Raw genomic sequence first — 15,898 nt, 5'->3', positions numbered from 1 at the left:
TGACCAAGGTTTAGCAGTACAATGTTATTGTGTTATTGTTAATGTCAAAGTTTTGTAACATTTACAAAACTTTGACAAGCTTGCCCGTTTTTCCATCCTATTTTCTCTCCGTCAGAAGAACTGTTTCACTAAGAGGTGCAGTTCTCACTCCAGCGGCATAGGGGGCGACGTCGAACTGAAGAGAGATAAAAAGAACCAAAAGAAGCCAGAGTCTGAATCCTTGTCTTCCCTGAGAGATGAATTATAATTGTACAAGGACAAATCTCTCCTCACCATGTTCTTTAAAAACAAGCGTTGTTATTCGTCTTCTGCTGGAGATGTGCTCTGTCGTGTGCACGGCACCGCGACTTGGATTTCATGGCACATTACAACCTTTCCATTCCAATTCTGAGAAGCACACCTATCTTAACTGTGTCACGTTTCCCCGACAGCATGACACTCCCACCTTGGGATTATGTTCCTGCAATTACTATCTCATTCCCCTCTATTCATTTAAAAATACTTACAGATTCAAATAATTCTGTGTATTTAAAAAAATATATACATTTTTCATCTAAAAATAATTCAATTTTTTTAATTTCACCATTTAAAGTGCATATTAGCTCATTTAAAAAGTCATTTAATGTGTTTATTTCAAGATGCAGATATAGTTATTTTTGACCCTTTTGGACCTCCATACAGCATGGGATACGGCGTAGGCCTTCTAACTTAATGACGATTAACATTCTGTGTAATAAAAAGAAAAAAAACAAGAGAAAAAAGAAGAAAACAAACAAAAAAACAAAAAAACAAAGCAAATTAACAACAACAAAAAAACATGTCTGTGTTGCAGAGGAAGCTGGGCTCACTGGTTGTTGTGACAACAAAGGCAAAAAAAAGGTTCCAAAAAAAAAAAAATCATATAGAAAAACATGGCGACATCAAACGTCCGCTGGGAAAAGTTCCTCACCGTCCAGAATGTTAGACTCAGTGAGGATCCTTGTTGTCGCTTCCTGTCGCCGTTCAGAGCGAACAGAAAAATCATCACTGATACTTTATAACTCTGGAGGCTCTGAGAGAGCTCAGTTAGAAAGGAGGAGAAGAAAAAAAAAAAACACAGGGACACGCGACGTGACATCAGCCTCTAGGACACAAACAGGCTGCAATGCCTGCTGCCCTCCACAAGGGGCGCTGCGCCACAGCCATTTTCATTACGAGCAGCTTCCAGTAAAAGACCTGAATGGACACGAGCTGCTGATGTTCTGTATGCATAATCTGTATGAGCTGTTTTACTGTTACAGCTGGTGAAGATCTGCGGGTCTGAAATGAGCAAAACAATAAAAACCTTTTACCTTTTGTTTTTGTCATTGCAACAATAACTTACTTTTGTGTGTCGTTAATACACTTACAATTCTGTTTGTTTTTCGCTTTTTTCCCCCGAGTGCTAAAATGTTTAAGATCATCAAACTAATTTTGATCCCAGGCAGGGGGCCAGCAGGGGGCAGTGCTGCTGTGGATCTCATCATTTCTACCAAATGAGATAATAATAAATCAACTTTCTTATGATGATTTATGCTGGCACATAAACTGTAAGTAATTGAATCAATTGAATGCTTTACCTTTTAGTTTAACAATGAGTTAAAAATGACGGTGTTGGAGTTTCAGCTTCAGCCATATTGATCAAAGTTTTCATTTGCTTGGTTACATCAGCAGATTACAAGTGGCTCTTTGGCTTAGTTAATATTTGGACTGACATGTTGTTCTGTTGTGTTTCTGTGTGTGTGTGTGTGTGTGTGTGTGTGTGTGTGTGTGTGTGTGTGTGTGTGTGTGTGTGTGTGTGTGTGTGTGTGTGTGTGTTTTCATAATTTTTTCGTTTGTAAAGAAGCATTTAATTGCCAGAACTTGGACAATAAATCCTCGTTGCTCCTGAATTTAGTTTCTTGTTAAAACCAGTTCTATACGCTGCAAAATCAAAATCGTATCAAGTATTTTTGATCGGGTTTCCAGTGCAAACATTATTATACACTTGAAATAAATCAAACCTCACTCAAAACAAACATGTCAGCAAGACACAGGAGCTTGTTTTAAGTAAATAATAGCGAAATAATTACATGTACTATTGGAAGATTATTTCACTTATAATTATTATATTATTATATAATTATTTCACTACAGTCAGAAAATTGATCATTTTAACGGGATCTCAAAATACACTCCTCTGACATGTTACGACTCCTTAAGAAGACATAGAGAGGCTCTTCTTACCCTCCTCCTCCTGACTTTGTTTAAAAGAGAAGATATTTTGGTTTTAATGAGAGATCAATCTTAAAACTCTTGGTAAAAGAAGATTTTCTTGTTTTAAATAAGTTTTGATTTAAACAAGATCCTGCTCCTGAATTCATTTGCTTTGTGCCCCATCAAAGCAACACACACACACACACACACACACACACACACCACACACACACACACACACACACACACACACACACACACACACCACACACACACACACACAAACACACACACACACACACACGCACACACACAAACTAATTATTTATTTATTTGTTTTGTCAAAAAGAAGGGCTGACAACAATGGCACGCCGGGGACTCCATACAAAAGAGCTGAATCAGTGATAACTGAGTTCAGGAAGTCACTGCTTCACATTTAGTTTTTTTTTTTTTTTTAAACCGGTGTACGGAACGGAACAGAAGGAATGATGTGTTTCCACCCGGACTAATTTTGCTGCAGAACGCCGGTAAATCTGAAAACATCAGCCATGCCTCGCTAGGCAGATCTGGGACCTGCTGTGTTTTACCTGCAGGTGCGTTGAGTGTAAAATGTCCGGAGCATCAGACGGAGCGGAGGCCAACTGGATCCTGCGGCATCCCGCGGTGAGGGACAGGAAGCCTGGCCGGGGGCGCAGCGCTCTGTCGGACCCTCACACTGATTGGTTTCCGTTTTTCAGCTCCAGCAGATGAAAGAGCTGCAGGTGGGGGACAGTGAGCAGATCCACGCGGCTTTTCTGGTCTATATGGATCTGACTGAGGGTGAGTTGGACGCCATGTTTGATCACCAGGGTTACCGGCACCACAGTCTAAAAGTTGCCAATTCATCCTCAAGTTCGTCCTTCTGTTCATCCATCCATCAATGTCTATTGATCTACCCTTTAACCCACATGTTTGTTTATCCATCCGACCCTTTGATTTATCCATCCATCCATCCATAACTTTTGTGGATTCTGGGTTTATTGTTGGACTAAAAAAACCCAAAACAAACAAACAAACAAACCAAAAGCAGCTCATTTCTTAACCTTGTTAAGAATGAACAGCCACCAGCACCGATGTCAGATCTGGCCCATCGCTGATTCCCGATCTTCCGATTCCGATTTTGGCCCATTCCTTTTCTGTGTGTGTGTCTTCAATGTGGCTAAATACAGCAAGACAATCACTGAGTTGACAACAAGTTGATTATTGATGTGCAGACATGACTGTCAGTCAGACCTGTCTCACAGCAGAGCAGAAGAGGACAGTGGTTGATTTTTGGACCTTTACTGAGGTAGATAAGATTGTCTTCACATGAAGAAATTAAGAAAATCTGGACCCATTTATCAGTACACTCATAGTTTTAGACATGCTGAACCCCCCCTCTCCCCCGAAAGTCTTGATTTGGACCATATTAATGTCAGCAGGCTGTGTGTTTGTGCTCTGCAGTGCGTCGGTGGAAGGAGGTCTCCTGTGTGAAAATTCCCGACCTGCAGGCGGTTCTGCTGGAGGCCCAGGAGAAGGATGGGGGTCCGGTCCACACCGTCCTGCCGCTGCCAGTTCACCGATCTCTGAGCCACAGGAGGTCCGATCCGCAGCAGAACCGCTCCGCTCCACCTCTCCTCGCCTCCCTCCTGTTAACTCAGCTTCTCCCTCTCTGCTGAGCAGCATCCGCCAGGCGCTGGACCGGGGCTTCCCTCTGCTGCTGTGTGCCGTGGCGTCCGACTCCACCCTGGTCTACCAGAAGATGACCGACGGGTTGGTGACTCCTGACCCCCCTGTTGGGCCCTTTGAGGACGTGGGGCGGCGGCAGCACCGGAAGAGGCGGCAGCAGCGTTAACCCCACTCTGTGGCAGTGAGCGTCTCTCCTGCCTGTGCAGCTCTACAGTTTGAAACTTCAGAGCGGTGCGGTCTTCGCATCATCGCGCTGTCAGCATGGATACGACGGCTGTGGAACGTTCAATAGTGACTTTTCATTTTGTGAGACGTAATTATCCCACGTTGTCGTCTGCTTCCTCTTCCTTGGAGGTTTCAACTCCTCAAACTTTCCTTCTTCATGTCTCCAGCGCCCAGACGAAGGCTCAGGACAAGTGGGGAAATCCGTTTCAAGCTCTATTTTAAATCTTAGTTTTTGTACTGAAATATTGCATATTTTACCAAAGGTAGAAGAAATATTATAAAAAGATGTCTTCCTGAGGTGACTGAACTTTGGAATAAAATTCCCTGGAAACATAGCAAAGTTTTATTTTTGTTTTTTTGCAATATGAATTTGTTCATTCCTGCAGAGAGCATGAGGGGAGATGGCGTGTTCACCATGCTGATTGACAGCACTAGGACCCGCCTCCTGGCTCTGATTGGTTTTCTTTTTTTAGATTTACTGTCTCAACATGCTGTCATGACATGGTTACTGCTTCAGCAAATATATAAAAAATGTATATTTATATTTTTTAAATAAAACTTACTGCAGAGCCATATACTGTTTTAGATGGGCACATTTTCAGCCAAGAGCCACCAAGAAATAACCCAGCAATGTCACCATTAATTAATATTAATAGCCTATTAACATCCAATAGTATATTAACATTAATAATTAGCTGAACATTTGACCTTGTGTGTCTGCTGTCCCTCTGCTCATCTCTAGAACAGAACCAGTCAAATTCCTATAAACACTTTTAATTTTACTAAAAAAAATCGAAACAAACAAACGTAACAATGAGACAGATTTAACACTGCTGACTGACGTACAGGAGCGAACGCTGGCGTGCTGCGGCGGCGTCCGCCTCGCTGTCACACAGAACAGAAACTGAAGCAGGAAAAGTGACTAACTCTGGTGCGCCAGTGCATGTGTTGTGTACGTTTCGTGGTGCGAAAGTGTCTCGGTGAGAGGAAGGACCGGGACGGCTACACTTCAACACTTTAACCCTGAGCCTTGTTTGACGTAGATACCTCTGGACAGACGGGGGCGCTGTGGAGAGAACAGGGTCATACTGCGTCTCTGCGGGGGGGAGGAGACTTGTCACAGGAGAAAATGGCGCAATTTTTTAGCACAGGTCCACATGAGTGGATGAACACTGATGGGAGTCTGATACGTTTCAGTTCATGTTTCGGACTCTGATGGCTTCGTTCCGGATGGAGGTCGTCTCTTCCAGATCTCGCCTGGAATCGTGTGCGCAGCTGACCGAGCTCAGGCTGCGGGTGGGGGAGGGAGAAAACGTCCCGGCTCCAAACCGATCCCTCTCCGCCGTGCTCACACAGAGTTTATTAAAACAAGATGAAGCCCAGTGAGCCCCAGAGTCCGGCCCGTCTTCCGTCCGGTCGGATCCAGGACGGTGAGGCTATGTCGCGTCCTCTTCCTCTGAGCAGTAGTCCCGACCCTGGACACAACACACACAATCAGCACTCGCAATCAGAGTGGAAAAAATATTATTGTTCTGTGTAATTTTAGCTGTTTTCACAAAATGACCAGATAAAAGATGCAGAACAATGGCAGTTTAAATTTTAAACTATTTTCAAAAAGACAGTGCTCTGCAACATTAAAACTGCAATTATATCAATCATAACTCTCCTTCTCTTTAATGTTTCTGTCAGTTTCTGGTGGTGCAGCTCTGTGCTGCCTTCAGGAGAATGGGACATCAGAGTGTCATTAATACAATTTCACCTACACAGGATTTGCTGTGCAAACCAGAGCTTTCAGTGGAAAACAAAAATTCCAGATCCTTTCAATGCCACACAAAGAAACATGGACTGTATCTTTATATTGACCTGTCTATTGATTTACAGATGAATAGTTTTACTGGACAGAACAATCAAATGCTAATGAGTCAAATTGAAAGTGTCATGGAGTCACTGAAATGAAAAACAACACTGAAGAAATAAGTATATCAAATCTAAATAAAAACCTAAATAAGTGATAAGGTCCTTACTGTTATGGTCTGCATGATATTTTCCTAAGATATGGTCCTAACAAACCAGTGGCACTTCAGCAGTATTGCACCTTTCTTCTTTCCATATAGTCCTGTGTGAATGCTAAGGCTAAGTATGGCCACCGATGATGGGACGGCAGACAAACGGTTTTTCCTGCAACGCTAAGTTGTCTCTCTGCCATTAGCACACTTAGCAGCAAGTACATGAGAATGATTGACAGCACTTGGACCTTCCTCCTGGCTCTGATTGGTTGTGTTTGGTTAGAGTGCTGCATTTCTGAAGGTATTATCTCAGGAAGGAGGTGCAGGAGATTGACAGATTATCTGTCTAAAGCTACACTGTCATTACATGGTAATAGGTTTAAGATATATCTATATATATTTATATATCTACTATAGCTGATATATATATAGACTATCAGCTCCAAAATAATAATTAAAAAAAGCTAAATAATAAGCTGAAGGATGTGGCTAAGTGCTGGATACAGAAGGAGAAATGGAATTGGACTTTATCACATTATCAATTCCTCTACTCTTCTCCAGCCTTCTGTTCTGCATGCTGCCACAGAGTCTGGGATATCAGCGGTCACTCATCCCCCCCGTGTTGTGTTAGATGTGACAGACTCGCCTGTAACCGTATTACTCATATGCTGGATGTGACAGATTGAGTCTGTTATGCATCATTGTGTCATCTGTCGTGTCCTTGCTAAACACAGATCCGCAGCAGCTGCAGCGTTAATCTCCTGCCCCGCCATTGGGCGGAACAGCAACGCCGCAGCCACCCGTTCACCTCCCTTACCTTCTCGATCTTCTCGTCCAGCATCCGGAAGAACTCCTGCTGGCTCTCCGAGGAGTGGATGCTCCTTAAAGGGGTCGGGAGGGGAACAGACACCCAGTTAGACCTGACAGAAAACCGACCAAACGGCAGAATCGCTCAGACTCACAGAATCTTCCCGTTGGATCCCGATTCGTTGGCGTGTTGTCCGACTCCGAGCAGAGCGCTCTTCTCCTGCGGGACAAAGCACAGCACTCATCATCACTACTGAGCCCGGTGGCCGTCATTCATCCAGCAGCCCGTCGTGTTTCTGAATTAAAGATGTTTAAAGTTGACCGAAAATTTGAAAATATCACTTGATAAACATGTGTTTTCTGAAGTTTGGAAGGTTATCTGAACACCAATTATAAATTCTCACGAAATGCAAACACCTTAAAAAGGCTTTAAAAAATAAAAAGCAATGCTTAGCTTGTTGGGGGCACAAGTAAAGCCTGGTGGCCCGCCAGGCTTATCATACACTGAGAGAAACCCTGACAGCCTCTGTAGTGATTATATGTTTAATTAGAATCAAAAGAAAACACAAAGGACAAATAAAAATTGTGCATTTATGCCTCTTTAGCTGCAAGTTAGAAATTCTAATCTGTGCTGTTTTTCTGCAGGCCGAATTTAAAAAATTACCATTTAAAAGTTTTTTATAAATTTTGAGAGTAAAGTCATAATTCTACAAGAATAAAATAGAATATTACTAGAATAAAGTAATGAAAGTAGTTCAGACATTTCAGAAGATCTGTGTCTGTCTAAGCATATTTCCTTAGCATATAACTTTGCTGATTCTCTTATGACGCCACGTTCAATAAAGTCAAACTCAAAAACACTTCAAACATTTTCTCCATGGCATTGAACCGAAACCCGGAGCGTGGTCACCCACTGAGCCGTCATGGCCGCCGTCTCCCGCCTCCTCTCCACTGATGAGCTTGTCCTTCTCCACGCCTCTCATCTTGTGATCATCTGTGGAGAAGCAGACACAGAGAGAAGCCCCGCTCCTTCATTATTATTATTATTATTATTATTATTATTATTATTAACACAGAAGGAGCGGTGGCAGGTCAATTCGGGGCAATGCCCTGAGGCCAACAGTTCTCACAGTTCAGTTCTCCTCAAAGTAATTACATACTGGAGTTCTGGCATCCGGCTCTAAGGCCCGACCCAACAATGGCTGACAAGCAGCAGAACACGAGCTGCTGGTCCAGTTCCCCTCTCTCCGGTCCCATGCTCTGAGAGATCAGGAAGTAAAAGCGTAGAAAAAAAAATACTAAATTCTGATTCTATGGAGAATCAGAATTTCTTATTATGGGAATTCTGAATCGATTCAAAATGCTCAAAAATTTATTTTCATTAATTTTTTGGGGTTTTTTTGTAAAATGACATTTTGAAAAGTTATTTATTTCAGAAAAAGCCAGATAGTTAAATCCAACCTAATGCTGGTAATTTAAGTTACGCAATTCGATGCACTAAACTGTTCTTGTTTAAATGCAAACTGATGGAATTTGATATAAATAGCAAATTATTTTAAATAAATGCTCTATATGTCGTTTTCTCTTGCCAGTCGCATCGTTTAAACAGCATCTCTAATGTGAACAGGAAAAAAAAACGGCTTCTGAATCAATCCGTGAGCCTAAAAACGTCTAGACACTGAAAGATTTCCATCTGTATTTATTCGGAATAACAGCTTTTCTTTTCTTTTTTTGTTTTTTAATATTCCGGCGGTGGCGGTGGCGGTGTCAGCTCGGTATCAGCTGACACTGATGCCACAGAGTGGCATCAGTGTCACACTCTGTGGAGTGACTCGTTCTGACTCCTGCAGAACAAGTCACTCCTGCTCGTTCTGCAGGAGTGACTCGGTCGACTCGGACTGTGATGTGATTATGAGGGCCAGATGGGCCGGTCGGTGTCTGCAGATCTCCAGGGACTTTCACGTCAGCAGCCGCAGCGGAAAGAAAGAAACAATAAACTCAGAGATGAGCTGCTGTCCAGAGGTCACAGGGGCAGCAGAGAGTCAACAAGGTGAAGCTGGGAGGCGGTCAGAGTGCAGCCGCAGCAGAAAGGCGAGCCGCTCGGATCGGCCTCTGGTGGAACGACCCGGAGAGAATTATGGGACATAAACCTGATCCTTATGGATAGATAGATGTTAATAAAGAGTGCATTGATTGCAGTTTTCTGGCCGATCATTGATCTTTAAAAGCCTGAGCTGCCGATTCCAAATACTGAGTTTCCCCCTTTGTCTGAAAAGTTGCTAAAATCTCTGATGTTCATTCACATCAATGAATGATGTGCACATTACAAATTTCCCTGCCAAAGGAACCGATGTTTCAATGTTCCTGTGCTTGGCCAGCAAACTCCCCGTGACCTTTGACCCCATTGATAATCAATCGGGCTTCCTGAAGGCGGCTCCTCCAGGCCACGACAAACTGATGAAGTAATTCACGCAAAAGGAGCCCAGAGCAGCTGCTGAGAGCAGATCACATGCACACGCTTTCAGAAGGTTCACATTTCTGGATTTAAAAAAATTGATTTTGTGCTGATGTAATTACTCTAACTTTCTGAGGTACACACTTGTAGTTTGGACTGTCAATAAATCAATTAATCACATAATAAATTAGAACAAAGCCAATCATTTCCATTTGTAGGACTTATCGTTTTTCTCTTCCTGCCAAAAATCGAATGATAAAAGTCTTCAGTTTGCTGCTTTTGTTGTTTTGTTGATTTATCTTGGATGTTTAAAAGTCTCCCAGGTCCACAGTTAAATGTGTCATTATCATTATATTGCACAAAAATGGTTTCAGAAACATCAATATTTTTGTTCATGTGTTGTGGTGACAGGTCGACCCAGGCTTTTGGTTTTCATTCTTAATCTCAAGCTATCTTTCTACTGTTTTTGGTTATTTTATACGTTTTCGGGTTGATATTTAAACAAGAGCGTCAAAAGCAGAGGAGCTGGATCAGCAGAACCTGCTAACATCTGATGATGTCATTCTGTTGTTATAGAATATCATCTCTGCTTGACCTTGAGCTGTTCGCATGTCATGACAGCAACAAGACCAACAGTCTTCAGTCAGAGGATTCTTCGTATTGGTTGCAGGACTGATTGCTACTGGAGTCCTGCAACCAGTAGCAATCTGGTAGCAACGAGTGATATCTTCAACGACAACATGAATTATGACGAGATTTAATTTCCCTTTGGGATAAATAAAGTGCTTTTGAACTGAACTGAATCAGAAAGTCTCACTTCTTTTCTGCCCTACTTCCAGCTCCAACGACGCCGCGCTCCGGGGAGGAGACGCCTGAATAACAGCTGAATTTGGCAGAGCTTCCCTCTTTTTAGGCCTGCATGACAACAACGGCCCTCCTGTTGCGGGCCGCTCTTCTTCCCTTGGCAGGGTGTTGTGGAGGGGGCGGGGCTATTCGTTCACCCCTGAAGGTACTCTTGCGTCCAACTGTCCAAGCAGATTCTGTCCCTTTGGAAAGAATGTCCAGTTCCCTCCATCCCCGTCCAACTGTCCCCCCTGTTTAAAGCTACAGTTAGGAGGCAGAATAAGTCCCTGAGTGTCAGACTGACCAGAGACGAGGTCCCCGTTGCTGTGGGATTTGCTCTGGCCCTCCTCATCGCTGGGAACGGAAGACACCTGCTTGGCAGAGGTGCAGCCCATCTCCTCCTGAACGGCTCTCGTCCTCAGCCCAAAGCATTACAGGCACACCTGCAGACGGTAACAGGCAGGTAAACTCCCATCAGTGACAGCATGAGGGTTAATGACAGGGAGACGTTAAACAGGACAGGAACCAGGGAACTGAGGTTCTCTGGCCGTTCATTGAGAAACACATTTCTGCCGAAAAAAAAAAAAAAAAATCAGAGATTTTGAAATTAATCTCAGAAATGTTCTAGAAAAATAGTGAAATTTCAAAGTTTCAAAGGACAAAAAAATTGTTTAAGGAAAAACTGACAAAATTTGACATACATCTCAGAAATTTTGGAGAACAAATTTCCAAGACTTGAAAGTGTCTCAGTTTGAAAAGTCGAAAATTTGCTAGCACAAAGCTTGGGGATTTTGAGATCGATCTCAGAAATGTCCTGGAAAATCTTGGACATTTCTGAGTTTGAAAAGTTAAAAATTTGCAAGAAAAATATGACCAATTTTATGATTAACGTAATAATGTATTTTTTAGAAAAAAACAACATATTTGAGTCTCAAAAGTGAATAATTTCCACTCTTCAAATATATAAATTTCCACAATTTTTCAAGAAACTACTTTTTGAGTTTCTTGAAACTCAAAAAGTTGACAGAGATGCTCCATGCATCTCTGAAACTTTTCTAGAAATGTTCAGAGATTTTTTTTTTGTCTATTGACAATGGCCCTGATACCACCGCCATAGTTCAGAGAGTAAAACAGGCAACAATATTAGGCAGGAATCCAGTCTGACATGATCCATCAGTGAATGTGTGGCTCAGCAGCCCCAAAACAACAATCGATACTCAGATGATGGACAGTTTAATAATTAAAGGTGTTGCTCTTAAATTTGTCTGCCATCAACAATAAAACACCAAAGAATATTAAGAACTAACTGCGTGAAACTAACCTCAGTTTTTATAATCAATTAGTCATGAAGTGCCCCACCCTTGAAGTAATAATAAAAACACACAATCTCCCCACTCTACTCCTGAATGGACAATAAAACTAGCTGTGATTCACCATCACACACCAGCTGGGAATGCACCAGCAACAATCAGGCCTTTCAGGCTGGGTGGGGGTCAGGGTGGGGGTCTCATTGGCTCATTTCTATCAGTGAATGGTGTTTTTTTTTTTTTTTGTTTGTTTGTTTTGTGAAGCACAGGGGATTACACGCGCGATCCCATCTCCCACGTCCTCATGCTGCAGAGCAGAGCTCAACATGCAGGCTGGGATCCATCCGATCCATGGATCCGGAGTGATCCATCCTGATGCGGGCTGGTTGAAGGAGAATCCAGTTGGCGACTCAGCTGCTTCCGGGGCCCCGTTCCGATCACAACTACTAGCATAAATGCTCCGTTTGCAACTGCAAACATGTTTTCAAATAATAAAGAAAAGGAAAAAGAGCCCAGCTGACTTCAAGTACAACAGTCCAACCAGCAGTGGGGCAGATTTCTCAGCATTTCTAGAGGAAGGCGGGTTTGTGGGGGTGAATACAGGATGCTGGATTGGTTTAATAAATAACGTTAGTTGGGGAAAGAGGCGCCATTCCGGCGGCTGCGGACAGAAACCGAGACGTTATTCTGAAGAGCGGAACAGAGAGAGGGGCGAAATGAAAAGGGCAGCTTTACCTTTCTGGTGAATCCATGGCTCAGCGGCTCCTTCCTGTGCTGTCAGTCCGCTCGGAGCTGCCGCTCAGACAGCATCCGCAGCTCCGCTCGACTCGGCGCCGTCTGCTCCCCTTGCCGCCGCCGCGCGCTCTGTCACAGTGACGAAACAGCGCGAGGGAGTGTGTCAAACACAAGCCAATTTTTTATTTATTTATTTATTTATTTTATTACAGCTGTATATTCCCAAAAACATAGCTTTCGAGAAACGTAAACCACCGTAGCCTACCTGTATTGCGTCGTCACCGTGTGTTGTCAGTCGGACCTAATTCGAAGGTGCACCGAACCACTTCCGCCCTGCGCGTTCCAAGTGCTGCGTCGCAGTAAACCGCGGAGAGAAGTTTGGTTCGGTGTTTTGGCTGGTCGAGCAGCCGCTGAGCGCCTACGTCTGTCGCCATGATCTTCCTGACGGTAATCGCTCGGCTGGCGGACGGTCTGCCGCTGGCTGCGTCCATCCAGGAAGATGAACAGGTTTGAATGAGGGCTAAATTGGGCTCCAATAGCTGCACACAGAGCTCCATTCAAAAGTTAGTTAAATTAATGCATGAAGGGAAGAAAAATAAAACTAGAAATAACTCATGGCTGTAGAGTATTCTTTGTTTTGCTGAAAGGTTTAACATCTAAAGACAGAGCACTGCCACCTCATGGTTTCAGCCTTTTAAGCTCACACCACGCCTGCTTTAAATGTTTTAGATGCTCATGGTTTATCGGCATAAACTGTATCGGCTGACGTTAGTCTTTTTTTTTCTCACCACACAAGTATTGATCTGATATTGATAACCGATATTATTGCAATCTTGTGTGTATATGTGATATTTGACTATTTTTGAAAAGGGCACAATATTTCATGTTTGTTTTTAGCTATGCCCTTACCTTTATGGTACAGTATATTATTTTCAATGTAGTTTTCCATATATATTTTAATACTTTTATCTTTGTGTGAGCCTACATGAGTTGACTCCTGTCACTTGGCCGCTGTTGAACCAGAATTTCCCCACTGTGGCAGTAAAATGTATTTCTATTCAATCTGTAAACAATGAAAAAGAGTTAGATAACTAGTGTGACAGAACTCATAGAGAACTTGGCCACATCGAGATGTTTTCAACAACCTGCGCCATTAGAGGCTGTTTTCACTGACTGTCTGCTTCTACAGCAAACAAACATGGATGTGCTTTGACTGTTTTGTTAGTCAGGAAGAGACCTCCAGCATTACCAGAGCCAGGCCAAACAGCTGCTCCGGAAACTTGATGCTCAGAGCCCGGAGCGCTGCATGCTGGAGGCTGGAAACATGAACTTCTGGTCAGTTAAGATTTGTAGATTCAACCTTGGATCAAAGGCTTTTTCGATTATTTATGGGTTTGACTTTTTTTTTTCCCCCCCTCACAGTTACTTCACGTCCCAGGGTGTTTGCTGCCTGTGTCTCTGTGATGCCTCTTTCCCTAAAAAGATGGCTTTTGGGTACCTAGAGGACCTCCACAATGAATTCTTTGAGCAGTACGGAAAGAGAGTCCCTGCAGTGACAAGGCCATACTCTTTCATAGAGTTTGGTAAGGTTCTCTTTGGGTTTTCCTGTTAGAACGGATCCAGTGCTAAATCTCAGCTGGTGCGTCAGCAAGTTCTTCACAGGTTCTATTAAAAAAAAAAAAAGAGTTTGGTTTGTTTACTAACGAGGAGCTTTGTCGTCTCTGCCAGTAGATGTTTGATTTCATTTTGTATCTGTGGACTTTTCAAAAATGGAGCCAACATGAGTTTTAGATGTTGCGACTCACAACATTTTGATTGGTTGCTGGTTTCCAGGAGCTCCAGCTCTGGACTAAAGCTGTTCTTTCTTCAGAGCAAAGATAGCAGCGATTTATCTGTGCCAGGTTGAGTGCTATGAAAGTTTGGGCTGATATCAATTTGCTGGTATCAAATATAACATAGATTTTGCTACCATTTCGACACAGTGAAAAAACGACCACACCACTGACTGACACAGCTTCTCTGCTTCGGTTAAATCCCATGCTGCATCGCCATCACTTTAATTAAATTTTTTAATGTGGAAAAAATACAATTTCGAATTGCAGCGTTTCCATTAAATCCATTAAATCAGAAACCCATTTAAAATCACAAGTGAACAAGTTTGTTCACACAATGAGTTATTAAAAATATCACGCCACGCCATCATCCTCCAACTTCCTGTCGTGGTCTTCATGGCTTTCGTCGGCGGTAACATCTGGTTGTTGATTGTGCGACTTGTGTGATACAAAAAAAGCTTTTTCCATTGCAGTTTTGCGAGATAATCCAATTTTGATATATGACCAAAACACCCACCTCACCCTAGCGCCAAAACGTAACTTTTTTTTTCGGAGTTGGAGTGTTTCTATTGCGGGAATTTACTGTCAAAATATGAAAATGTGCAGTTATTCGGTTAATGGAAACCCAGTTAATGTCACATGATCAAATAAAAACCAACCCCCTCCTGAAATACAAATGAAAACAAGATAGAAATAAACACTTGTTAATATCGGCCCAGTTTTATTTATCGAATTGTCACAGATGTTAATACCGATACATCGTGTCCTCAATATTAGAGATGCTAGAAACACAAAGAGCATCTGCTAAATTTAGCAGTTGATGAAGTCTACTTTAGTCTTCTTTAGGTACAAAAAATCATAACAAAATTTTGAAAATGTGATGCAAACAACAGATTTGCTAAACATCCGAAGGAACGGAATATTCATAATATGCGATTAAAATTGAATATTTTTCAGAGTGTTTTTTGAAATTGAAGAATTAAATGCCTTTTAGATCCACTTCAGGACATATATGTAAGGAGCAGGTGAAAAAGTATGTTTTTTATATTGTAGATACGTACATCCAGAAAACAAAGAAGTCATACGTTGACAGCAGAGCTCGGAGGAACCTGAGCAGCGTCAGCACGGAGCTGCAGGATGTCCAGAGAATTATGGTGGCAAATATTGAGGAGGTCCTGCAGAGAGGAGAGGCTCTTTCTGGTAACCAGTTTGGAGTAAAACCCCAACCCATTGCCCAGCTGTCCGACTCCAGCTAACCCCGAATCTGCTTTCTTCATCAGCTTTGGACACCAAGGCCAGCAACCTGCGGAGCCAGGCCGAGAAGTACCGCATCGACGCCAGGTTCCTCAACACCCGCTCCACCTACGCTAAAGTGGCTGCCGTGGTTTTGGTCTTCATCACGCTCATCATCTATGTGCGCTTTTGGTGGCTTTGATCATTGAACAAAGACTCTGAACAAAGACCCCTCTCTGTGGTGGAGGAAGACCTTTCTTCTCTTCTGTAGCTTTAGGTTTTGTGTTCAGTGAAAGCAGAGCTGTCGGTGTTTAGTTGGACTTTTCTTTTGTATGGAGACAAATGTTCTACAGTGGACCGTTGTGGTTGTTTACAGAGGCAGATGTTTGCACAATGGAGGTGGAGCTTCTCTGAGTTACACAACAGAAGAAGAAGAAGCTTCCAGATAATATGTTGACACTGTGAGGAAAACACTCTGGTTAATTTATATTGTTTTGAAAAAATAAAAGATTTAACAAACTATCATGTATGGTG

The 15,898-nt window shown here is 42.6% G+C and overlaps 3 protein-coding genes across 3 annotated transcripts; 2 read left to right on the top strand and 1 right to left on the bottom strand.

Moving 5' to 3' along the window:
* Nucleotides 1-2,704: 2,704 nt before the first annotated feature.
* Nucleotides 2,705-4,788, top strand: tsen15 (TSEN15 tRNA splicing endonuclease subunit). Its single transcript, XM_055033160.1, has 4 exons — nt 2,705-2,877; nt 2,952-3,033; nt 3,697-3,832; nt 3,916-4,788. Exons 1-4 carry the CDS (start codon nt 2,824-2,826, stop codon nt 4,085-4,087), a joined length of 444 nt encoding a protein of 147 aa, XP_054889135.1. The 5' UTR covers nt 2,705-2,823; the 3' UTR covers nt 4,088-4,788.
* A 116-nt stretch (nt 4,789-4,904) lies between these two features.
* zgc:55943 (uncharacterized protein LOC406337 homolog) lies at nt 4,905-12,630 on the bottom strand. The gene is made up of 7 exons (XM_055033161.1): nt 12,565-12,630; nt 12,300-12,428; nt 10,562-10,700; nt 7,874-7,953; nt 7,115-7,179; nt 6,970-7,033; nt 4,905-5,621 (listed from the first exon to the last, which is right to left on the bottom strand). The coding sequence occupies exons 3-7, from the start codon at nt 10,650-10,652 to the stop codon at nt 5,583-5,585; spliced, it is 339 nt and encodes a 112-aa protein (XP_054889136.1). The 5' UTR covers nt 10,653-10,700; nt 12,300-12,428; nt 12,565-12,630; the 3' UTR covers nt 4,905-5,582.
* sec22ba (SEC22 homolog B, vesicle trafficking protein a) lies at nt 12,621-15,891 on the top strand. Its single transcript, XM_055033156.1, has 5 exons — nt 12,621-12,806; nt 13,525-13,634; nt 13,722-13,882; nt 15,185-15,331; nt 15,412-15,891. The coding sequence occupies exons 1-5, from the start codon at nt 12,732-12,734 to the stop codon at nt 15,564-15,566; spliced, it is 648 nt and encodes a 215-aa protein (XP_054889131.1). The 5' UTR covers nt 12,621-12,731; the 3' UTR covers nt 15,567-15,891.
* The last annotated feature ends 7 nt before the right edge of the window (nt 15,892-15,898 follow it).

The sequence above is a fragment of the Poeciliopsis prolifica genome, unplaced genomic scaffold (genome assembly GCF_027474105.1).
Source record: "Poeciliopsis prolifica strain line A6 unplaced genomic scaffold, Auburn_PproV2 SCAFFOLD008, whole genome shotgun sequence".
Lineage (NCBI taxonomy): Eukaryota > Metazoa > Chordata > Actinopteri > Cyprinodontiformes > Poeciliidae > Poeciliopsis > Poeciliopsis prolifica.
The sequence above is the reverse complement of the archived record's forward strand: the minus strand, read 5'-3'. Positions and strand labels throughout refer to the sequence as shown.